The 26,309-nt window shown below is 38.5% G+C and overlaps 1 protein-coding gene across 3 annotated transcripts in view; it reads right to left on the reverse strand.

Annotated features, from left to right (window-relative positions):
- Positions 1 to 26,309, reverse strand: part of LOC121319586 (tubby-related protein 3-like) — an 89,034-nt gene that overhangs the window by 21,059 nt on the left and 41,666 nt on the right. For 2 of the 3 annotated variants that reach the window (XM_041257174.1, XM_041257172.1), the window contains exons 4-5: positions 9,612 to 9,774; positions 3,078 to 3,254 (exon numbers count right to left, since the gene is read on the reverse strand). In XM_041257174.1, the coding sequence (XP_041113108.1) occupies positions 3,078 to 3,254; positions 9,612 to 9,774 (340 nt within the window). Of the gene's footprint in view, positions 1 to 3,077; positions 3,255 to 9,611; positions 9,775 to 24,206; positions 24,300 to 26,309 lie in introns of those variants that run through there. The other variant, XM_041257173.1, reaches the window with a different exon arrangement.

Below are 26,309 nucleotides of genomic sequence, written 5' to 3' on the forward strand. Positions count from 1 at the left end.
TGTGTATTTATGTACATTTATAACGACGAACCGCCGTGTGTTTTGTTTATGGTTTTATATTTGTGTATTTTGTATATAGATGACGGCGAACCAGCGTGTGTTTTATTTTGTTTTGTATTGTTTTGCAGTGTGGATGGGAAGCCCCATCCACATTAAAAACTCGTGCAGAAGGTGGCCATCTCCCGAATTAATTAAGTGATTAATTTGTTGCTAATCGGGAGATGGTCACTTGTATACATACCTGCAGCTCTCTGCTCTCCATGTGGCTGTACGGAGGACAGCGAGAGAGCATGAGAGGAGAGATTAATTTAAAACGAAAGTGAAACTTAAAGGAACTGTGAAGGCTACTGCCCAGCTGGACCTTGAGTGTTTTGTGTTCATGATTTGTTTTTGTTTATCTGTTTCATTTGTGCTCTGTGAGCAAATTTATTTTTGTTTAAATATTTTATTTATTTTTGTTATTTAATAAACAGCGCATGCTGGGTCTTTTTTGTAAACTGCAGTTACCTGACCTGTGTGTGCTTCCTTCTTCTGGTCTGACGTCACCGCAACATTTCCTGCCACACAGCATTATAATAACATTCTAATAATTGTGCAGGAATTTTTTTTTTTGTGTGACAGATTTCAAATCAGACACCTTTCAACCTCTCATCAATGCTAACATCTCCATCTAGCACATATACATCCGAAAGCTTCTGTCACAAATTTTCAATCACGTCATGGAGAAACACAGTTTCAGGTACTGTATATTACTGTTATATACATTATTATTTGTGTAGTGTGGGTACAGTAAATAAATAATGTCCTTGCCCCTTTTTGTCGCCAAGACCCTTTCAAAAATTACCCAGCCAGGAAGTCAGCTCCTGGGGAAACCGAGTCAATCTTAACATGGTAAGCTGAAATAGCTCCCAGATAGACCTTTACTGTGGAGGAGAATTTCCCTTTGTCAAATAGGTCCTGCAGAAACTGGAGTATTACTGCCATGGGACAAGTCGTGGGGTCAAACCCACAAGGCAGACATCATGTCGGAAAGAAGGATCACTTGTACCCGTACTGGGAACGCGTAGATGCTGGCATTTTGTTGGGCGTCAACAACCCTGTTGGACAAACCCAGATGGCTCAAATGCAGCCGTTCAGGGGCCAGACCCAGAGCTGCAGGCTCAATGGGTTGAGATGCCATAAGGTCCCCTGTGCCTGACTGAGGATGTCGCAGCGCATCGGCAGTCTCCATGTCTGGCCTCTCACGAGCTGCATTAGAGTTGAGTGTCTTGTACCAAAATGGGGCTAATAGGAGCAGGTCCTGCCTGGCAAGCGGTGAGAAGGCATATAACAGTTGTCTCGGCCACTGGTGTGCCAAGGCATCTATTGCCAAGGGGACAGTGGATTGATTCCTGGGAGGCAAAGAGGTCTATCTCTGCTCTCCTGAACCCCTTCTAGGAGGCTTACCACCTCAGGTGAAGCTTCCACTCTGAGCTGCTGGGGACCCGGTAAACTGCCTGCAGATATAAATGTGAAAATGTGCCAAGGAAGGTTCTACACATCTTGCACACCTTGGCCATTCCACACAGCACCCCAGGCTGGTGACACTGCCCAGAACTATGCCAAGGCACAGACGGGCTGGCTGCTTCCACCTAGAGAGTTCCTTTAGACAGTGGTAAGACAGAGTGGCCAGCATGGCCCTGGTGTCCAAACACACTCCTAGATAGGAGGCTGTCTGGGAAGGCGTGACCTGGCTCTTTGCATGATTCACTGTAAGGCGCAGCCATTGAAGGTGGCCAGTGACAGTACCGTATGGGCCTCTGTCTGGGATGCATAATTTAGTACTCTGATACCTGTGAGTCTCAATGGGGCCAATATAGCTTCCATGCACTTATAGAAGGCACGTGGAGCTAGGGAGAGGCCAAACACTGGGTTATTATCATAACCCTGGTTCCCTGAAATAGGAATATTAACTATTACAAAATGGGTGTTTCCCTTTAAAGACACCTGAACTGAAAAACTCTATACCAAAGATTCGCGCTAGAGCAGGGTGGCGCTGCTGAGGTCCCTGCAACCACAAACAGCAGCGACCCCTGCAATCGTTGTCATTTTCTTCAAGATTACGAACATGAATGCAGAAAGCCTGAAGTTAATGGTTAATATTCCTATTTCAGGGAACCAGGGTTATGATAATAACCCAACATACCCTTTCAAGTATGGAATATTAACAGTTACAAAATAGGTGAGTATACTCAAGCTGTCGCAAGGATATGGCATACCATCCAATTTACAAGCTAGTAACCACTTGTGTGACAGTAATGTTCCAACATAACATTGAAATGGACTTGCCTCTAATGTTGTGACATGAGAGTGGACTGGGAAGCTCCTGTCCTTGGGACTTAGCCCCGAAGCAAACAAAGAGCTGCTCCGACTGCCTCCAGCTTTTAGTCCTCTCCAAATTGTATGTAAACGACCCGCCCTGGGCCAAGCACATGGAGCTGGCGCTCCTTGTCAGATTGGAAAGGAGGGGGATGAAAAGCCTCCAGCAGCTGCATCAGGGAGAAGAACCACTCTCCTGGGCCAGTAAGGGACTATTAGGAGCACCCTGGCCCGGTCCTGTCTGATCTTCTCCAGACACAATGGGAGCAGCGCAAGCGATGGAAATGTGTACAGCAGACATATTGGCCACAGGTGTGCCAGTGCGTCTATCCCCAGAGGTTCCCCTTTATGGAGAACCACAGGAGGCAGTGTGTCTACTCTTGAGGTCTACTGCCCTCTCAAATACTGTATGTGGTGAATCAACAGGGATGTCCACCTTCGAATCAGCCTACTGGCTAATTCTAAATTCGTGCACAATAATAGAAAAAGCCTGTCCTCTGTCTCAGGAGTAATCAGCTCGGCTGAAAAAAGAAAATAATAATGCTTGCAGGGCACGCTGCTGTTTTGTGGTTGTGGGGTGGAGCCTCAGCAGCGCCACCCTGCTCTAGCGAGAATTTTTATTAGAGTTTTCAGTTCGGGTGTCAAAGGGAAACACCCATTTTGTAATGGTTAATATTCACTACTTGAAAGGGAACTCAGTGCTTGAACCGGTTGCTTACCTCTCTTCTGCATGATGTCTTGTATATCTGGTTTGGATGAGGGTTTGAGGAGGGTCTCTCTGTCACCATCTCTGTCACCATCCTCGCTGGGTGTAGACTGGCTCACAGACAGGATCTCAACTTTGGTGCCAAGATCCGGAACTTCTGCAGTCAAAAATGCAGCCGGGCCATCGATACCTGCACACAAAAAAAAAAAAAAATTATATTTCCTTTTGAAAAGTTTTCCTATAAAATACTCTTGGTTTTCAGTTATCTTATTAATATTTTTGAAGGAGGGCACACACAGTACAGCACAGTGTCGTACCAATAAGATACCTTGCGATCTAAGTACTTTTGATTTTCCCTTTTTCCCTGCTCTCTGCTCTTTCAGACCTGGCTGCTCCACCTTGTAATCCACAATTTCCTCGCACTCCCCTCTGCCCTGAAATGCCTTTCTTGGTTTCATCGGTATTGGTGGCCTGGGAGTTTCTGCTATGATTTCTGTCTTTGCTGGACAGCTCATGACCTCTTCCAGCACTGTGGGGTGAACAGGGGAGAGCAGTAAGAAAACCAGTTACGTTCCACTTACATTGGCGTTCAAACCCTTTATTAGGCATGGTGCTCCTCCCCAGTTGATATTCATCTGTGTGGTCCTCAATGACATTCATTTATTTTACATTAGTTAACCAAAAAACTTGTTTAAAAACACCAGAGAAAATTACCATAAAAACAACACAGATATTTTCCAGATGGGTTTTCTAATACAACATTACTCCCCCCCCCCCCGCTGTTTCATCAATTTTAGCTCTAGCAGCTATTATAAACCCAAGCTTCAAGTCTTACCTTGAATAATAATAATAATAATAATAATAATATAATAATAATAATAATAATAATAATACATCCTATTAAATGTTCTTTGATCTGTTAAGGCATCTAAATAAGATATATAATTATTTGAAACCCTATACATGCTCATTTTTCTACAGTGCACCTTGACGATCTTTAGCTCTTCTGGATCTCCTAGACTTTTACATACTAAACTAAACATTCCTGCTGGTTAAAATAATCTAACTGGAACTATTAAGATTACTGTACTGTACTCGTTTTCATGCAAAGTAATGGATAGGAGTTGGAATATGGCAAAGTACAAAATTGCAAAATCTCCAAATACCTCAGTAGATCAATGAAGATCAGCTGTATTTCTCAAATTGGTTGTCCGACAAAAGACAAGCTGAATTTAAGCCAACCCCCACTGGTCATGAAAAAATACACACAATTGCATCATCTATGTACGCAGCAACATACCCTCAATGAAGCTGTAATACTTTGTCCATCAACTTCTGAAAGGTTGTCTGTGCTCTATGTGAACCAAATGGCATGGTTTTAAATTGGTACAACCTAGTGAGTGGCAATGAAACCAATGGGGCAGGCCAATTTTTTTTTTTAAGCTGTCAATTGGCAAGCTGAACAACCTGCTGCTTAATCCCTAATATTGCAGTAAATGCCTGGCCAGTAAAATCTTGCTAGTATGCTGTCCTCAGACTTTTCTCTTCTGAGGAGACCCGAGATTGGAATATCATATACCAATCTCATCACCTCAGCACGGAAAGGCTTTAGAACCAAACCGCGATATTATATTACCAGTCCCAGCTACCTGGGACAGTCTATATACTAGCCAGTCATTCTCCATAAAACACGGATAAGCTATTAGGGTAAAATTATGTACGATTTTCCTATCAATTGACCTGACCTGTTCTCTTGCAAACTGGAAGGTGTCATCGTTGCTCTGTTCGCAGGCCAAATCAATCTCTTGATCCCAAAAATTGGGATCATAGGTACTTCCCCTGCTGTTGTTCATCTCTTCCTGTAGTTTACATTGAATACCCTTCCCCTTCCTTTTTCCCCAGTTGGCCAGTATTTGAGTCTATCCTCTCCCCGAATTAAATTTGGTTTCCCTCAGCTTTTTCCGCTCTACGTGCTTATACTTTTCCTAGGGCATAAAGAAGGATTAACCTTTTGTGGTCCTATGTTGGACCAGGTCTGACATTACAATTTTCCCTTTCCAGTCCGATGTCGGACCCTGTCTGACATCATCAAAAAGACATCAAGCACAGGTCTCTAGTCGTTTTTTCTCCAGAAAAAGTCAAGAAAACCTTTCAATGGCCGAGTGAGACTGATAGGAGCTGAATGAAGCCGAAAAACAATCATAGGACATGGCATTTTTTTTGCAACCGTTGCGATTATGTGTGTGCTTTGATCCTGGACGTGGAGCCTAACTTTAATGGTAGGATGCGTTTGGGCATCTCCATGGATACAGGAGATTGCCACTAACCACTGTGGCTAACAAACCACACCTCGCAACCCACCCCCACTCCCCGAGAGTGAGGTTCAAACGATAGGTTGCCCACATCCAGAGTCCACTAAAGCATGGCTACTCCTAGACTCAATCTGTACAGAAACAAGATACAGGTTCTCCCGATTATGTTCATTACCACATCGCATTCCATCTGAGGGCATTCAGCACGGATGTGACCCAGTTCATGACATTTATAGAAACTTACAGGTGGAGGCACATTGGGGCTTTCTACTGGCAGGTGGGGGAGTTCTTTTACCCACCGGGGGCGAGCTGCTCGGTTGGGTCTGCAGCTCGGATTCGAGGGGCTGTGGGAGAGGGGCTGGCTGCTACTTCAGCATCCTGGTATGCCTCAACAAGACATATCGCTTCTTCCAGGGTCCGGTGTTAGTTGCGCCTGGTCCAGGTGGTGACATTCAGGGGAAGGACCTGAAGCAGCTGCTCACTTGCCAAACAGTCTCTAATTTCTTCAACAGTCTTGTTCTGCATCTTTAGCCAACACCGACAAAGTTGGCATAAAGTCTGTGCTGCCAGACACAAGGCCAGCTTAAGAACCCAGTGTTCTTTTGACAACTGGGTGGCTTCTGCTACCAGTTCGAAAGTCAACAAATACACTTCAGGGTCATCTTCTGCAGTCATTTTTATGAGCTTGGGCTGAACAGCAAGAATACGGCCAACGGTGGCTTCTGGGTTCCGAGATGACGACATTTTCTCAGGCTGCCGAAGAACTGAGCCAGTTGTTGCTGTCTCTGGGTCTCCCTCTTACGGTTCTGCTTCTGCTACAAGTCTGATAAAGTTCAAGTTCAACAGTGTTTTGTGTATACACTGTTAAGAGTTACAATAAAACTTCCACGAAGTAATAATCCAGAAAAAATAAAAAAGTCAGAAATCACCAGGTTCAGGACGATCCTGTAAAGCCCCAATGCATTAATCCAGGGTTTCTGTGAGGCAGTTAGTTCCAGCAGCATCAATAGTCCCCTGGCTCTCATCCATCCGGGTCTGTGTTTCTCCAATAAGATATTCATTGGGATACTGTATTTGATAACCAACTAAACAATTAGAGTACAAAACTGCGATTACACATGGAAGAGAGCTGGAACTGTCACTACTCCTCACATCCCCAGGCTAACCAACCATGTATCCCACACACTCCCTAACTCCTAACCCAGGTTACTAGGTAACAGGAGTATCAGAAAAGGGTTGTATTCTGTAAGTAGAGTACTGAAGCACATGTGTGGTTTATCTTCAGCAAGATGGTGGCCGCAACCCGACCATAGACTTAAGGTTGTTCCATCTTAGTGAAAGGCCGCACTTCACCAGTATTATCCTTTACCCTGTCACAGCCGCAATAAATAAAAGCAGAACACATGATTTACGATAATGGAGATCATGATGATAACAACTGGAAATGTCAATATTGTCCAACCCATCACGGTTCTCAAGAATCAGGCAGTGTGCAGCATGAATTAAAGTATGACTTGTGGCACATTTTGCGTTGAGGAGATAATACTGAAGATATCTTTAACCCTTTGCAGACTGTGAGAATTCGACCAATTTTGAGGGCCGACTGACTTAACTTAACCAAATATCTACTTAAAGTACACAGTATTATATATTTCTAAAAAGCTGTTGCTCTGCAGATTACTAAATACATAATGATTTCATTCTATGATCAAGTACACCCACACTGACCTAGTTTCAATGTGACACAGAAGTTAAATTCACTTGAAAATTAATTTTTCTTTAGCAATGTCTTCATAAGCAAACTTACTGATCTCCTACTTAAAATATTTAAAGTTAGCAGCGGTAGAAAACACACCGCAGGAACTAGAATATGAAATATATATTTTTGGTCTAGTAATAATGGTCTTGATTTTATGCAAAATTGTTTGACAGGTGCGCATTTTTACTTTTTTGAGAAGTGACTGGCAAGGTTTTTGATTATTATGCGAGTTAATGTATATATCAATTTAAAGCAGTGTGTGATATCTTTTTGAAAAGCTGAGTGTCTGTAGAACCTGGACATACCAAGAATTACACTCTGACATTAAGTACACTCTTAATTTACCCAACTAGAAACAAAAGTAGAAAAAACATGCACACTTTTTTTTTAATTACTTAAATATTTTTAATTTATAACAAATATCATCTGTATACTTATGTACATACATATGTTAGCATATGTATGAGCAAAAGCAAACAAAAAATGAATAATTAATAGATATACAAGTAATATACTACATTGGACCAAATTCATAAATGGCAAAATGAAAAAGGAACCTATGTAAAATAAATAAATAAATAAATAGGGAAACACTCACAACAGCAAAGTCTGATGCAACACTGTAAGCGTAACACATTAGCCAACACTAAACAATTGGACAATGTACTATCCTTATACACATTAGTATATTTATAACCAGGGCTTGTTTCACATAACTAACATCTATTGAAAACTAAACAAGCAAAACTGGAACGTTCACAAGCTCATCTACTTCAGAATCTTCTTATCAGTGTGAAGAAGTTCGTAATCCAAGGGATATTCTTCTCTTTCTGGCATTCATTCCATCATCTTCTAGAAAAATGTCTTCTACCATATTTCTTTTAGATCAGTAAGCGTTCTGGGTCTTGCACAACGATTTAGAAACCCCTCTGGTAAAGACTTGCGCTTTGATGCCGTGGTCTAGGCATTCTCGAGTAAACACGGAAACCATAGACTCTGAAATGCTACACTGCATCCAAAAACTCAACACTATTGGTTAGGGGCTTTAATGAAATACTTTTTGATTGGTTTGCCACACATATATTTCACTATAGCAAATGGTTTGTTTGTTTAACAACATTTTGGGTGATTTAATATGCTGTTAGGTAATTCTTTGTACTTGTAGAACGCATCGTGGTCGCTGAACTGCTCAGCAGAAAAAACAAACAAACAAAAAAGAAACAATGTTGCTACAAAATGAAATAAAAATATCAGCAAACTGGACTAACTGTTGTTTCTTTGATTGTCAGACAAATGTTTTTTATGCTAATTTGAAAAAAAATAACATACTTGTCACAGTCCTGTGAGCAACTACGCATCAGACGAATTTGTCTGAAATTACAATGAGCCATCAGCAAAGGGTTAAGGACTGGTTCCGTGTTAACACGATCATACTGAAGTGGGAGATAAAAAAAAAAAAAAAAAAAAAACACTTTGTTTTGATGACCTACAGGGCCACCATACTTTGCAGTACAGGCTTGAAACATATATCAGTGGATAGGGGAGGGAAACGTTCACTTCCTGATAGTTTTTTTTTTCCCTTTGTGATGCTGCTACCAGAGGCTCTAAATCAGGTTTCTATCAGTTAATTAAAAATAGGGTTTACACACTAAAGCAACACCGCACCACAATTTTGCATTCTTCTGGAATAACACTTCAGTTCTGTGATCAACAGTTTACCGCCTTTCTACCTTCCTCTCGCTCCCCTGACGACTCCTCTTTCAGCAGATCTAAATCTAGAAAACTGTCCTCTTTTGTTGGCTTCCCTCCATAAGCACAGTTATCTGTTCTATTTTCTTCTTTGTGCTCTGTTTGTGCTTTGGCTACACTTCTTTGCCTCAACTCTGTGTTATCGAAAATTGGAATGAGGACAGGATCAAGAATGTGACAACAGCCAGGTAAACCTAGAAGAATCATACAAATGCTGAATCATAAAACATGACTTACATTACAAAATGACGGTCAATTTAATTGTAACTGCAACTCAACTCCATAGTGTCTTCAGTTAAGAGCAAAGCAAACAGGTATTTTACAGATCTGTGTTTTCAATTAATTGAACAGTAATAATGAACACTTGGGTCTGGGCAATATCTGTGGTTTAGGATAGTAAACATGATTGAATCACTCTTGCTCTGCAATAGTAGGCCAGAGTGCTCTTTATCCCTTTAATTACATACTTAATGTCTACAGTACTTACTACAACATACTTGCTGCAGTTCACTGAAGCACTGGATGTATCTTTGTTATATCATTATTCACGATTCTATCATCACGTTTTTATGTTCAGTTCCTGACTGCAAACTTAGCTTTAATAGAGTTATAATAAGTTAATACTTTGAGTAGCCAGAACTCTAACAATAAGAGACACCCTGCATATGATTTATTCATTCATAGAGAAGAAAGGATATTAACCCAAGGTTTGTACAAGTGCTCTCACCGTCTAGGATGACATCGCTGGTGATGCTGAGCTGGGACTCCACCAGCGGGGCCTGCTCCTCACTCTTCCTGGGCTTGGAGCGCCGCGGCTTGGCCTCAGGGTTGGGCTGCACCATTAGGGGCTCCTGTCGCTTCCGCCGCTGCTTCTGCTCCAGGAGAGAACGCTGGGGGGGGGGGGGGGGGGGGGGGGGGGGGGGGGGGGGGGGGATAATTAAAAATGTGTAAGCCAAGACTTGGTATAACTGCACAAATAGAAGGTCTGTGTACAATGTTTATTGCCTTTTCTCTTTTACTCTACATGGGAAACAGTCAATAAGAAACATTGTTTGTTTCTCTTTTTACCAATTTATGTTTGAGAATTTGGTGTCACGAAAAGCATTGCACGTCAAGGATTGCCATCAAAATCTGTACTGCAATACCAGTCTATGAGCAATGTATGCACCTCCCTTTACCAATTTTCATTCAAGTTAAGACTGTTTGGTCACACAAGAAAACAGCTGTTTGGCTGTTTTCTCATGTACAAAAGATGTAAAAATAATACATCAGTTGTGATAGTAAAAATGTTACTCACCACTAACATAGTCCATCATACAATCACAATATACACTCATCTGCAATCCTATTACAACTTTTAGAGGTGTAACACCATCTACAGTTATATGGGGAGGATGTAAAAGTACAAAAATATATAAAATGTAAAACACAAACTAAAACCAGGTCAGTTTGAAATGTAATTTGTGCAAGTAACGGCTTAAAAGTTTGCTGTGCCATGGTATCAAAGGTCTTTGAGCAGTAATATATTACGGTAGGTACAGCCTTAACATTTTTTATAGTCCTCAGTCACAAATATTTTTTTACTCCCTATGTATTTATAGATTATAAACATACACAGCAAGTACAAAAGTGGTTGGTACAGTGCAGGTGTTTCCCAAAATGATCTTCAATTACAACAAGCGTACAGCGTACTTCAGTTTTCCAGTCCAATTTCGCAATGAAACTGAGTTTAATCGTGTGACAGGCAGAAATTTTCAATCGAGCTGAATTTATGGTTATTTTTTTTTTTTTTAATTTAATTTATAGAACCTTTTTTGAGCTGTTGGATAGATTTTAGACATATTATTATTGCATGTATTGTATGAATTGTGCACATATTTGCATACTGAGAGGATACAGTAACAAATAAAAATTAAAAATCCACTGTTAAGCAATTAATTGTTTTGCTATTAAATAATAAGTGTTGCTGTCTTTTTGTACCAGTTGCCATTCAAATTGTTGCCCATGACATACACTGTTACTGATAAACACATTTCATCACTAATGTTAGGCCCAAGACAGGCACAAGAAAAGTTAACTGGAGCTTGTTGATGCTCTATTGCCTTCAAAAACCTTGTGCGCTGGAAAGGAAGCATGTGCTAATATAACAGGATCCTTCTTCTCAACCAAAAGCAAATATTATGAATTGTTACAAATAAGACATTTCTGTGGCTATTGTACCTTTGCAGGAAGGCATGTGAATATTTCATGCTACAGAAATGTCACCATTTTTTTTTTTGATCATAAGGCATTGTGACAAAGTGCCCGCCCCTCTGTATATTATCTGTTATGTGTTGCGTGTGGTGTGTTTAAATGTTGGTGTATAGACATTGGTACACGGGATATAAACGGGTCTGTGTAACACGAGTGTTTAAAATGTATATGTGTATTTAGGCACGAGGATTGCACAGAACTTCACGTGCAAGTAAAATGTAATAATATGTGAGCATGGGGAATTGCACTTTATTAATTCATGTGATGGGATTCAAGTGAATAATTAATTAGTAATTGAATCCCAGCACAACAGTATATATAGATGCACGTTTTCACATACTCGCGGTTGCGCGTTCGGTGAGTGGAGAACGGGATTGGAGATGGAGGAAATAATAAGTATAATAATAATAATATTAATAACAACGTATCTGCTCACAGTGTTTGTCTGTCTAGTCCGTTTTGTTTGTCTTTGTTTTGGCGACGTGTGCCGTGTCCTGTGTTTGTGTTTGTTTGTACAACCTTTTTATTTTCTGTTCTGTTTATTAAATGCTGAGCGAAACATTCGCTCAGCTCCACCAAACCACACCTCTCTGTCATTCATTCCTTTTCCTGGTTCTGACGCCGCCCACTTCGGCCGTCTCTGTGACAGGCATACATTAGCCTTCGACCCCTCCCCACGCTCCTCCCCGTGTATACTTTGTATGCGTTCGGAAAATGTTGATCATTTTCAATGTCCCCCAACATAAAATACACTGGCACAAACCTGTGTTTTTCTATGATGAAGACTAGTGTATCTTATATACATAATTACCAATGCCATACAACTAAAACCTTGTTAGCCAGGATATATATATATATATATATATATATATATATATATATATATATATATATATATATATATATATATATATACACACACACACACACACACACACACACCACAAAGGTCTCATTTACAAGAGAAGACAGAAGAGAAGACAGATAAAATAGGATTTTAATTTACAGAAATAAAATAGGATTGAATGTTAAGCTGGGTTTCAGGGTAAAGGCCTGCCTGCATTACAATTATCAGTATATATTATTATTATTATAATTTAAGCTTTTACAAGAAATATGCTGCCCCTAGCTTACCAAAAAAATGTTAATTTCCCCCATTCTTTCAGAACAACCAAATTCAAAAGACTAAGGACTATTTACTTCGTACACAAAAGTACAATCATTAACCAAATGTAAAAGCATTTTACAGGCATTCCCCTTTTCAGTACAGTACTTCTTTCTGTATTTGTTGAGGGTTAAATCCAATAGAATATGGCCATTTCTCCACTTTTGTTTCCCATAATAGTGCTAATTGACTGATTGGTTTTTCAGGAGGCAAACCAGGAGGAAATGTTGTCTCTGGAAATCTTATCGCAAGCAGGAGTGGCTTTGGTCTTTGTAATGAGTTACTATTTTTTATGGTCTGTGGAGTTTCTGTTTTATTTCTTCCTTACATGAAATCTAGAACATTTAGCAGCTTTTACAGTTAGCATTTTCAAGACTTAACCATTTAAAACTTGTTAAATATAGGTTTGTGTTTTATGCATTTTCAGATTAAGAACACTGTCTATAATTAGTGCTGGGACGAACAAGGATTTTCATGTTCGGGTAATTTAAATATTCGTTCGTTTTTCAAAAGGTAATAAAAGCCATTATATAGCTCCTGTGTGTGCCTTATTTTACAGCAAGACCTTACAATATGTAACATGTTAAAATAGAAAAACATCCCAGGAGTAAAGAATACGTTGTGTAGGACTTATTTTAGCCCAATGAAATAACTACAAAACAAAGGATGCCAAACAGCAGTTCAAGCTAAACGTTGTTTTGTTAATTCACAAAATAAATTGTACATAAAGTTGACACCGCATTTAATGTATTTTTTACTTTTCTTTTTTACTTTTTTTTTTAATCCTTGCTGTTGCCGTTTCTTCACAGTAAACAGTGGCCATCAACACGTTTTCATAAAATAACAGGTTTACTTATGCCTTTTTGTAGCTGAACAAGCAAACAAAAACTGAAATTTAACTAACTTAAACACTTCAAATGAAGCAAATGTGGAAATGGCACTGTAAAGTGAAGGGGAAACAAACTCACCGTTTTGGCAACAAAATATTAACAATATATAGACTATATAAAAATCACTACACAACATTTACAGCAAGTTGGGCACTGTTTAAGCAAGGCATTTCAGAATGACGTGCTTGCCTTTTTTCTGTCCCATGAGATTTTGGCTCATTCTAAAGCAGCACAACACATTTTTGTCCCAGATGGCTTTCTATAGAGATCACTATGTGTGCGCATACATAATCTGGTCTGTTTACTTTTTTGCTGTCTAAAACTTTTTAATAGAAGCTCAGAGCTGCTGTGTTGATCCAGTTTTTTTAATTATTATTTTTTTTTATATTAATCTCACATCACAGAGCTCTTTCTCATTTGAAATTTTTTGAAACGGTCGCGGTGAGACGGTAAATAAGGTATTTTTGTCACTTGTAGCGAATATGAACATCTGATTTTTGTATCCGAATACATGTCAAAAAATATTCATTTGAATATTAGGATATTTGTCCCAGCACTATCTGAATGCAAGTATTCTTATTTATTAAATTCAGTAGGGTAACATTCACAGGTGTAACTAACTAGAAATGGTTTGGTTTTGAGTATAAAAACAAAGCATTCTGGGGGGAACCTAATCTAATGTGACTGGCTTCTCCGAATTAATGGTCTGTAAATGTAAAATGGATATGTGAAAAAGTGTGTGGTCTGTATCACTGATATAGCAACTTACATGACCTCCGTATTCCTGGGACAGTAATAGGACCCTACCTGATATGACATGGTTTCCATGGATAAGTGCTCAGATGGGCTTATATTATCTGGAACACAAGAAGTGACTCTTGAGGCAAGAAAATGGTCTCTACTAAAGAGGAAATAAAATCTGAAATTTTCAATTTTTTCAAAAACGTGGACCTTACACCATTAAAAACAAACCAGGACAGAAACCAGGACACAAACCAGGTACAGAAAAAAAAGTACCCCCCTCCTTTTTTTTAACCACGAAAATCACAAACAGTGCTTATGTCATTGTGACAAAAATACAATGACTCTTGGTGGTAAATCTCCCTCCTGACCTGTGAATGTGCTAACCATTGAGAACAGAGAACACTGAGAACATCTTTGGATGGGCTGGTCTGACAGTTCTTTCCCCGGGTTGAGAAGTCGGTCAGTCTGGAAGAAGGCGAGACTCCGTTGCAAGAACATATTGACCCGGAAAGGAAACGACGTGGCAGCCGCAGATTAGAGAGGCGGTTGCACTCGTTTACCAAGGGGTCATGCGTGACAGCATAATCTATTTCTTCGCTTGGTTTAAAAACTATTGAACCGTAAGGACTGTGTGAGAGACCCTGTGAGAAATAATAAAGAGATGTTCTACGTGTTTTGTTTGTCTGTAATTGTCTTGTTGTGTATTACTAGACAGCTAAACACGATTCCGGAGCTGCTGCCAAGGGCCAGCACTGTATGATTGTCACTAAATAAACTGTATCACCCACCACGAGCACTACTGCACTCCATGGACTCCAGAACTTGTGCAACTGTGCTAGTATTATTGTGGGGTGGATATTTGTGTTTATTATTTGGGACTGCAACCCGTTGTTATTTACGCCGTGCAATACACACCGTTGTACTGGGGTCTTATTTGGTCACCAGACTTGGATACAATAAAATACCTTTTCAACCGGATTATAACTCTCCTTGTTTGTTTATTGCACACTGCATCACTCCTGCACCTGTACACAATCAACCACTTTGCCACAGTCATATAAAAACACATATTGCTAATTAGATGAATCCTGCATATTGTACTTTATTCTTGAGAGTATTTTGTCAAAGAACCTTAATCAACCTATACAATAAGTTATGTCACAAACGGTACAAACAAGAACTAAGAAACACCATTTGGTTTAGTCAATAGGGTACAATATCAAGCCCCACCTGTTTAGACTGGACTTGCCTGACCTCAGCACCACGCTACATGATCCTCAGCTGTTGCACAACAATAAACACACAGCTTCAATGAAGAGGCAGCCGTCTGATCCAAATTCTCCACTCAGTTACCTGACCCTTACCTAATGCACTATCCTTGCACTATGAATGTGTCATTGTAGATATCACTTGTTGCATCCTAGTTCACATTGTATTTTAGTTGTACTATTGCACTTACTGTAAACTACACTGTACTTAAATATTAAGCTTGCATTGTAACCCTGTAACACCTGGATAAAAGCATCTGCCAAATAAACTATTACTGCTACTACTACTACTACTACTATATAGCATTTACTTAAATCCAGAGACTATTTTTATTTTCAAACTCCTTGGATAGCTAATCACTCTCTAGGGGTTTTGATTTCTTTCACAAATTAAACCATTAGGGTGGAAACTGCTCAGATTTTAAATCAGATAATTGGTTTCTTCCCTCACGAAAGTCTGGCTGTAGACCTTCTTGGTTTGAGGTGAACAGGGTTCCCATGGCAACATCAGCATGCCAGTGATGGTGTGTGACAGAAAGATAATGAGTTCTGGTGATAAATCTCCCTCCCGACCTATGAGGGCGCTAAAGAACGGGAGGAGAAGTATCTAGAAGGGCTGACCTGACAGTTCATTTCCGGGACCGGGAAGTCGGTCATCCTGGAAAAAAGCGAGGCTCTCTTTTAAGACTGAGCTGACCTGAAAGGTAAACGAGGGGCAACTGCAAACAATTAGGCAGCTGCAACCGTTTACCAAGATGTCATGCATGACTACATATAGGGGCCAGGGTAACGCTGATCTTTTCCTTCGTTTGGGTAGAAGCTCAGCAGAGAGAAGGACTGAGAGAGGAGCTCTCATTAAGAGAAAAAGCGACGTGTTGTGTATTGTGTTTTGTGTCTGTCTAGTAATTGTCTGTCTCGTAATTGTCTGTGTTTTGCACCACCAGACAGTTAACTCACCAATCCGGAGCTGTCACCGAGGGTCAGCACGATCCGGATTACCACTGCACAAAACCCTCACGAAATACCGTGTGTTCACGCACCACAAGCACGTCTGCACTCCCCTAGGACTGGCGACCATGTATTTGTTTTCTGTTCGGGAGTGTGCCCTGTTTTGTTATCCCCGTGCTTTACACATTGTTGTGTATTGCCGGGGATTTATTATTTAAACAGTCACCAGACCTGGAATAAAAATAAAGAGCACTTTCTAAAAGGATTACAATTGTCTGCCTTTCACTCCTTCACCAGCCATTTTGCCACATGGTATCAAAGCAGCAATGAAAGAAAAAAGCATCTCAAGCCCTTGAAATAGCTTCCCACTTTCTTGAGTCTCTCTCTAAATGGGCTGTCTTTTATGCAATTTTGAAAAGATTAGCACTAAAAGGTGAAAATATTATCAGTGCATTAAAAACATTTTGGGAAAAAAGTCAATACCTTTCTTCCTAAATTTAAAATCTTAATTAAGGATGCAAAAACAAAAACTGCTGTCATTACGTTAGATAATTGTCCATGGCAACAACTGTGTCCTACAGCAACTGCATTAAAACCAAAAAATTATTCTTAGTCCAGTTTGCTTTAGAGCTTATTTACCGTAAGACATCATCCATTTTTTACATATAACGCACATCCTGTGCACTGTACTCATGACTGCATCTCTTGTAACGCTCTTAAATTTGGAAAGTTTATTGTGAAAGTGCAACAAACACGGGAGCGCATACAAGAGCACAGCTGAGATGCAAGCAGGAGGGGACACAACTAAAACTTTAATAACATTGAAAAACCTTTCAATTTAAGCACATTGAGGAGACCACATGTTTACAAGCAGATGATCATGTTTCCTATGTGATTCTTTAGATCAGTTAATCCTTTCTTATGCAGTGGATTGTGGGATACTTGAAGACTAATGGCAGTTGTTTTTTGTTTTTGTTTTTTTGGGGGGGGTGGTTTAGGTAAATTGTCAGAACCTTCTCCCAAGATACAACGTGGACCTTGGACCCTAACCATTGCCAATCTTTTGTATTGTTACATTGACCTTTAAACTAGGGATGGGCATTGATATGAAAATTGTATATCGATAATATCAAATCTCCCAAAACACAGAAAAATATAACACAAATGCAATATTAAACATATATACAGTGGTTTGCAGAAGTTTTCACATTTTGTTGACACCTGAGCGTACACCACAACGCTTTCAAATGAGACTTTACATGTATAACACTATGTAACACAATTTTTGTTCCTGGGTATTAAGTGTTATTTCCTAATTGCTTATGCCTCAAAAGTATAGAAAATGGCTATTATTCCCCACAAACTTTGCTTTTGTGACCAGGACAGTGATATTTTGAAATATCACTATTTCCAATTAGAAAACGGGAGCTTTTGTGTCTTTTCGTTCACATAAAGTCAGAAAAAAAAACAACATATGAATCCAAATTAACATGTATTTATACTAAAGTAATATAAAAATGACTACAAAAGATTTAGAAGTGAGTAGTTTTGAGATTTACGATTATACTGTAAATTTACCACCTCAAAACTGAAATATTGATATACTTCACTGCGCAGCCAATCCGGAAGTAATTTATTCTTCTCTGCGTATAAATACTGACTCATGACACTTCTAAAAGTATTAAGTATGATGAATGTTGCATTATTTTGAGATGTGTTTTGATGTTTTAAAAGTACATCTCATTTATAATACAGAAAGTTCACCTTTTAAATGCATTAATAACAGTGTAAATAATAGCATGGAAAAAATCCATGTATCCCTTTAAAAAAAGACGGTCCTGTTTTTAATTAGTTGATGCACGCACTTTTTGAAAACAGGATATAGTTTCTGGTAAATAATTGGCTGGTGAGAGGAAACAGGTGAAGAAAGGGGAGTAGAGCATATGAGAGAGGGTATATGTTATGGATTTTCTTGATTTATAGCTATTGAATGTTTGAAATACACTTGTTAATCGGGTTCTTAGAAAAAGAAAAACACCAATCAATAGAATAAAATGGTTAAATAATACTTTATGTGTGATGTTTGCCTACGAGACTAACAACGATTGGTATGTGTAGGGTTTGTTATATCTTAATAAAAAATAAACTTCATTATACTGTGTTTGTATTTTTAGCAGTATTAGCAATAAAAAGTATGTCTCTGCAAGCGTACGTGAATTTTTTTTTTTTATTCCATGATATGGAAATAATTATCAATATCAAACAATATCAATATCATATCGAAATAGATAGTGGTGCCCACCCCTACTATATACCATAAAAATGATGACAAGGTACTGTACAATAAGGATAGGAAACGGCATTCCAGTTTATATTATAGTAGAAATAAAATAGAACAAGGTTTGAACATGCATATATGTGGATTTATTTTTGTTTAAAAAGCTTGATGCAGTCTTTGTTTGCAAATGTTAGAAGCTACATAGTTAGTGTTATTTATAACAATTGGTGTGATGAATATTTTTAAAAAGTTAACATGAAATACATCAACTACCGCATGTTTCACATTAAATCAAAGTTTATTTACTTTCTTTAACTATTAGCGGTCCATTTATTCAGCGCATGTTAGGCATGTCAAGTCCAATTTATTTTCACACGTGCTGTTTATTTTACACAAGCTGTTTAAACATTGTTGTTTTTTTTTTCCCCCCCACAGTAAAACAGGTTTAAAATGAACTGCATATCAACAGGAAACTTAGCACTGCATCTCCAGCCAAGCCCCACCCCTTGTTCACTGTACTTACCACATACCTCTTATTAGTCGTGCATACTGGTAAATCATCTCCTGATCACTCGTTTTAACACCAAACTCCTCAATAATGCGATCCAAGTCATTATTTTATTACTATAACATCTCAAAAAGCTCTGCAACTGTCTGTGATATTCTTTGAGCGCTGGATGCAGAAGCAGCTATTTTCTTTGTTTGTGTCTGTGCTACCTCTGTGGTGCAGGGGCTATGTGTATTACTCAGATATTTTTGTGGCTCCTCTGTCTCCCTCTAGCATTGAAAGGTTTTCTTGGCGTTTTCCAGAGAAAAAACAACTAGAGACCTGTGCTTGACGTCTTTCTGATGATGTCAGACCGGAAAAGGTAAATTGTAATGTCGGACCTGGTCCGATATAGGACCGCTAAGGGTTAATGTTTGATTGTATCCATATGAACTAAAATACAACTGTGTAGCCTTGACTGTTGTGACATTAAAGTATTTTAAGAAAAATGTTTGATACATTGTAGCAAAGTGGTTTGCAGTGCGCTTGTGTAGAAGTGTTGTAATGCGTAACAGATGACAGACAACAGGATTCACGGTCCAAACAATTCTTTATTGGTTCCCGTTTGTAATCCAAATCGTTGTGACCATAAACAATAATCCCAGCCAATACACAGCAATGTGTATTTGTGGCAAAGCAGCTTGCAGTGTGAAGGTGTAGTGGTGATGCGATTATGAAACAGAAGACAAAAGAACAAACTTCACGATCCAAACAGGTTTTATTCTTTATAATCCTGGTCTGGCAACCACAAAGAATAATCCCAGGCAATACACAGCAATGTGTATTTCACTGTTTCTAAACAACAGGTTGCAGTCCCGAAATAATAACACAAGTATTAACACACACGATCACAAGTCCAGAGTGACTGGTTTACGTGCAAATTGTGAAAACTTATCCGCGTACAATGGTGAAGTGTTGTCCGGGTTAGTGCTGGCCTTACAAGCAACAGCTCCCGGTACATGTTAGCCATCTAATAACAAAAAAGTACAATTCGAATTCGACAAAACAAATTAACACTCACGATAACTTTATACTTTGTACTCTTAGATTAGTCTCAACCATAAACAAAGAACAGATCGCTTAGCCACGTCCCCTTTTGTATATACATCGATGTTTGGTATATATGGGATTGATATTTGATATATATACATTGATGTTTGGTATATATGGGATTGATATTTGAATTATATACATTGATGTTTGATATATATGGATTGACTTGGAGCAGGCACATTGCTAGTAAACTCAGCGGGGTCCTGACACTTTTCTAATGCATGTAGCCTAACATTCATTTTAACCAAAATGTTATTAAAATTGTATATTTTTTTAATGAACAAATAAATAATATATACTGGTATACTATTTTGAATTAGGCTTTCCATTGGACTACTAAGGGGCTTTCGACTTTCCTCCTAATCTGAAATAGGAGTGTTGTGTACCGTTTCCTGAAGGCGTGCAGAAAGAGAGATGAGTCATGACAATGAAAAGAATAGTAAGCAAAATATTTATATCTTGCAGTACATATTTCCTTGAACAAAATCTAAAAAAGTGCTCCACAGTGCGTTTCAAACTTTGAACTTGACCTGTATTGCAAAAAGCCTTAGGGATATCAGTTGAACTTTAGAAATTGGTGAGAACAGTTTACTCACTGTACTTTAGCCGAAAGCAAAGAAATCAGTTCATAATGTGAACATTAGAAGCAGAATAAAGCCCTTCGTAGATCCCTTGTATAGTTAAAAGCTATTAAGATATTTTTCCAAAACACAAAACACACAGCCTCACCAATTAAGAGAAAAAAACTTGAGTGCTTCCTTGATCCACCACTTAAGAGATTTTAATAAAAAAGCTGAGATGGTCCCCTATGGATTGACTGCACTCCAAAGGCTTCTTAAAAATCCCCACTTTCAACCACTCTGAATAATAAAACAGAGAAACCTGTGCAGCATGCCCTAGAAACTCAGCAAGGAAGGGGGAGATACATCTTAGTTTGCCCTGATCTTTATAGAAGCAACATCTTTTTTTTCTCTTCCTTTTTTAAAATGTATTATTCCAGCACTGATAAATGCTACTGTAGAAGGTCAATTAGGGGCTAGTTGGTGCAGTGAGCTAACTTTTTAGTCTTTCATGGCTTTCAGCTCCAGAAGCCAGGGTTTGATTCCAAGTGAAATCAATTACCATGGGGGTCTCAACAGTACTCATTAATTCACATTACAAAACTATCACAGGGTGTTTGATTACAGAGTAAATCTGATGTATCTTTGAGTATGAAATGGCTTGCATGTGTACAGTGGCAACCCCAGCTAGGAGATCAATCAGTATATTTACATGCACAACATAACTGAAGTATTCCAAAAAAATATTCTGAATAATCTGTTTACATGCAAGTGGAATTCAGTGCTCTACTAATATTCCACATTTACTGTACATGCAGACATACATATCCAGAATTCTAGTAATAAACACTACAGACATTCTCATGCATCATTGCAATTTTGTTCCTTCCAATAAACTGCAGACCGTTTCCTGTCTACTGCAGAAGTAACTTTAGTAGATCAAAATACAAAGCAAGGCAAACTATGAATATGGTATTATTCATAACAGAATGGAGTTATATTTTTCTTCATTAATCTTTGTAAACGTGCTTGTGGCAGGGCGTCCTGTCAGTGTCAGGAACATTCTCCCTGAATAAACTAAATAAACTTTTGCGGGATTACAATTTCCCGAAATGAATCCCTATGTTTTGAAGGCAGTTATCCCGGTCTACACTTGGTGATAACCTGATAGCTCACCCTTGTTACACACAGTCGTGAGGGTTCTTCTTCTTCACAGGTTTGCAGAAGACAGCACAACACCACACACAAGAACAGACAAAGAAGAACAAAGGGCTTGGCTTTCAAGACCCTTTTTAAAGGCAGATGACCAGTATTAATTGATCATCAATTATGCAATTGCCACTGGGCCACCTGCTGCATCCTTCTTTTCAATTAGGCAAGGTAGGAAGTTTAATCTCCCTGCCCTGCCATAGCTAGCACATTTAATACACATTTTTACACCTCCAAACCATATTTAATATAAACCTCCACCAAACTACACTATTTACAGGGGCAGGCCTCAGCCCTGCCACAGTGCTATATTTCTATTTTTTTTACTGCAGCATCAACCTGACAGCTTCAGAAATGCAAGCTGTTTATATGTAACTAATCAATATTTAAGCCAAAGTAAACATTTATGTTAAACTGTAAGGTGTAACCTAACAGTGGGGGCTCCAGAGTGGCGCATCTGGTAAAGTCGCAACGCATGGAGTGCAGGATGCACCCTATAGCCTGGAGGTTGCCAGTTCGAGTCCCAGCTATTCCACTGACCGGGGGTGGTGCACAATTGACCGAGTGACGCCCGGGTGCGGAGGGCTTAGGTCTGCCTGTAAGGTGCGTGGTCGTCTGACGCTGTAGCTCCAAGGTGGTGGGCCTGCAGAGTGAAAAGAAGTGGACGGCTGACGGCACATGTTTCGGAGGACGCATGTGTCCGTCTTTGTCTCTCCTGAGTCATCATGGGGGTGGCAGCGGTCAACCGGGTTGAAATAAGAAAAGAATTGGGCTTTCCAAATTGGGGAGAAAACAAAAGAAAAAACATCTGTGTAATAAAAAGATTAAAAAAAAAAAAAACTTCATAGACTATTAACTCACACGTGTGCAGAGATAGAGAAAGAAAAGTATGTGGAATACAGTGTTTACATGAACAACATTCCACAAGGATAGAGCCATATTCTACAAATATTAGTCTGAATAATCTTATTCAGAATATTGCTTACATTATGCTGAATATGCAGTTTCAGTTTAACGTGTACTTATTCAGAATAACACATATTTGGAATAATAATTGAGTATTAGCCTGCATGTAAATGTCTGATTGACTGTGTTCAGATAACCAAGTGAAATGTACAATATGTAATGTACAATATATCTTCCCCCCCGCACCCCCCCCCCCCCCCCCCCCCCCCCCCCAGATTCTGCATTGCCTCAACCCGCATCCACATTTCAAATCAGTGCCTCATAGTGACTCCACTCAAAAGCATGACAGATTTTTTTAATGTGGAAAGTGGTTTACAAACTCAATGTGGAGAATAATTTAAAATCTGCTTTGCTTAAAGAATACTAAAAGTGCAATCCCCCCCTCCCCTGCCCTGCCCTGCCCTGAGGTTCTATGGAATACAGCAATGCATCTATTTGCCAAAGTTTGTAAACTACAATATAAAATGTGTCACTGTAATGTTTCAATAAAAAAACGACAATACAAACTTCTGTGCGTATGTATTTTCTTCTCGCTTTTTGAGAACAAACTCGAAAAAAAATTAAATAAATAAAATATATATATATATATATATATATATATATATATATATATAGTGACACCGACTGCACCACTCTCTGCGGTTCGTTTGCCCCTTTAAATGCAGATCCAGACACAGGTGTTTTGAAGCGCTGACGCAATATATTTTCAATAATAAAAAAAATAAATAAATGAAAACAAACACCTAGCTTTCACAAGCACTAACTAACAAAACACAGGAGCCTAAACTATAAAACAAGACAACCAAGCTGTTTGCCCGTTAAACAAAACCAAACAAGCAAAAAAAAAAACACAGTTTCTTCACAATTAACAAAAGGTTTTACACTACCTTACACATACACACACTCTCAGGCTTACTCACACAGCAGCCTCGAGTAGACTGCACTAATTTACAATGGTAGCCAGGTGCAGGTGATAATTAATTAGTAATATAATTAACAAATGAAATTAAACAATAAACAGTTAAACAAATACAATTCGGGCAATGAATATTTTAACCCCTCCCTGCCTTATCACATATATATCCTGAAAACATTTCCATTCAATTTCCTACAAAGCAAGCTGAGTTTGAGCCAATGTGATATCCCCAGTAACATAGCAAAACAGAAGCACATGTTTAATTATGCAAGCTGGAAGGATCCATTATACATTTTGCCTAACAAGAAAGATCCCTTAAGGTCACAGACCTTCAAGTCCCTGTACTTCAAGGCTCTCATACCTTGATGGTTTTAAAGCTGGTCACCTGGCACTGGGTAAAGGGCCTTTTTAGAGAGGAAAGCAAACATTCTCCAAATAAATTGCCCTGAATGAATCCCCCTTAAGAAACAAGGCTAGTCTGTCAAACTATAAAATATTCAAATAATAAATTAAACAAAGACTAACCTTTTCAATGGACATCGTTAAGGAGATATGCGAGTTTGGATAGGGAAGAGTGCTTCTAGCCCACTAAACCCTGCACTATTGTTTTTATTCCTGATGCACGCCTGACAAACACGTCTTGATAATGCAAAGAAGTATTTTAAGACTGTGTAAGAGGGCTGTACAGGATGATCTTCCACCCGGTATTCGACTGTGCAAATCAACCGCACACAGCAACAGTAGCTATGTGATAGAGCTTGAGTAAGACAGTACCACTGCTAGCAGAGATAAGAGGGGAGGACGAGAGCACAGCAAAAAACACAACACAGACAGCTACTCAAACAGGGAATAAATGAAAAGACTGTCTTCTTTTAATCTCTGTTTGGATGTATTGTTTTTTTTATTTAAATTTGTTGTTTTTTCTTTTCATGCCATTTATGAATTTGTGCCTGTTTTTAATTATGCTACACTAGAAACAGGTCTGTTATAATAAATCCTTCAACTGGAAGGGCCACAAAGACTATTTTGAAAAGCATCTGGACACTGCACTGAAGAACTTACAAATAATTTAAGGGCTCAATGGTACATTTAGTGTTGGTTAATTAACCCTATCTATACTGCATATTTACATAAGGGGTTTTCATGTTTTACCTTTAATTAAATCTCTTTTTATAGTACATGTAAAACTTGCGGTCCCCTGAGGCACTTCACAGTATACCGCACGGTTTGGGCGGTGCAGCTGACGTACAACCAATACATTTGTTTCCCCAGCAGAGTGCTACAGAGAGCTTTTTGGGACTATAATGGGCTGTATATCGTTTTTCCATAAAAAGATGATTTCGGTTTAGGATTTGTTTAATACTCCTCTCGCTCAATGACAAATAACATGTTACTTGTATTACAATTGTTGTTAATTAACAATAATATTTTGCTGTACTGTAATTGTGTCAGCAATTGGCGCAGTGAGATAACTTTAATTGTTACTTGATACCATTTTTGCAAGTAATCAAATGAATAGATGCAATTGTTTTTGGTGAAGTTTAATACTACTTGTTTCTGAAGAAATTAAAGGTTTCTATCAAGCTGGATGTTTCAGCAGGTTAAATTGCTGTGTACAAATGCAAGCGATCCATGTATAGTCAAATATATAATTTTTTTATTACCATTAAGTTCTACAGCTCTATTGCACCTGTGCTTGCACTGAACTGCTCCATACCTTGCCGTATTCTACTACTGCTCTTAATTCTAAGTACTTCCTGTACCTTGTACTTATTTTACTCTTATAGGTATCCGTATTCAAGTTTTTACAATTGCTCTTATTAGAAATCGTTCTCGCCAATGCATCATACTTACTACACGCTCTTACTGAGCTTTACCCGTATAAGCAATTATTTTTTATATAAGTTAACTGCTCTCAGTCAATGCCGCATTGAAATTAGAAACTGGGATTGGGACTTGTTTACAAAATTAAACAAAATCGGGAACAGAAGTCATAATTGTGTTTGCAATACTGTGGACCTCTTAATATATATATATATATATATATATATATATATATATATATATATATATATATATATATATATATATATATATAATATTTAAAAGGATAGAACATTTTAACTACATACATAAATGACAGCTAATTAGGCCAAGTTCTTACCTTTCAAACAAGCTGTTGACAATCACTTTAGTACTTGTAGAACCAGCGAAATTAAGTTTTAAGTGGTAAGTGTGTCAGTGAAACTGCAATGAACAGTGGTGACAAGTGTAAAAAGAAACACTGATGTTTTAACAGCTATTTTTCCCTGGATTTAATGTAGATCGCATATTTTTTCCTACATTTAACAACAAAAAGTCCAGCTTTAGCTAAATACATAAATGTTAACAAACGCATTCTTAAACATCAGACCACAGAAATAAAATAAAAACTACATCAATGAGAATTTAAAATAAAATGTTCTTTATGATGACAGTGTCCGTGGCTATAAAGACAATAAAATGAAGGATGCCACGTCAAAAAATAGCAGAACAATTGGAAATTGATGGTATGTCTATCCTTCTTTATTTCACCTTAATTTTAGTCAAAGTGACAGGAAGCACCACACACTGGTTTTGTATTTCTGT

The sequence above is a fragment of the Polyodon spathula genome, chromosome 8, assembly GCF_017654505.1.
Source record: "Polyodon spathula isolate WHYD16114869_AA chromosome 8, ASM1765450v1, whole genome shotgun sequence".
Taxonomy (NCBI): Eukaryota; Metazoa; Chordata; class Actinopteri; order Acipenseriformes; family Polyodontidae; genus Polyodon; species Polyodon spathula.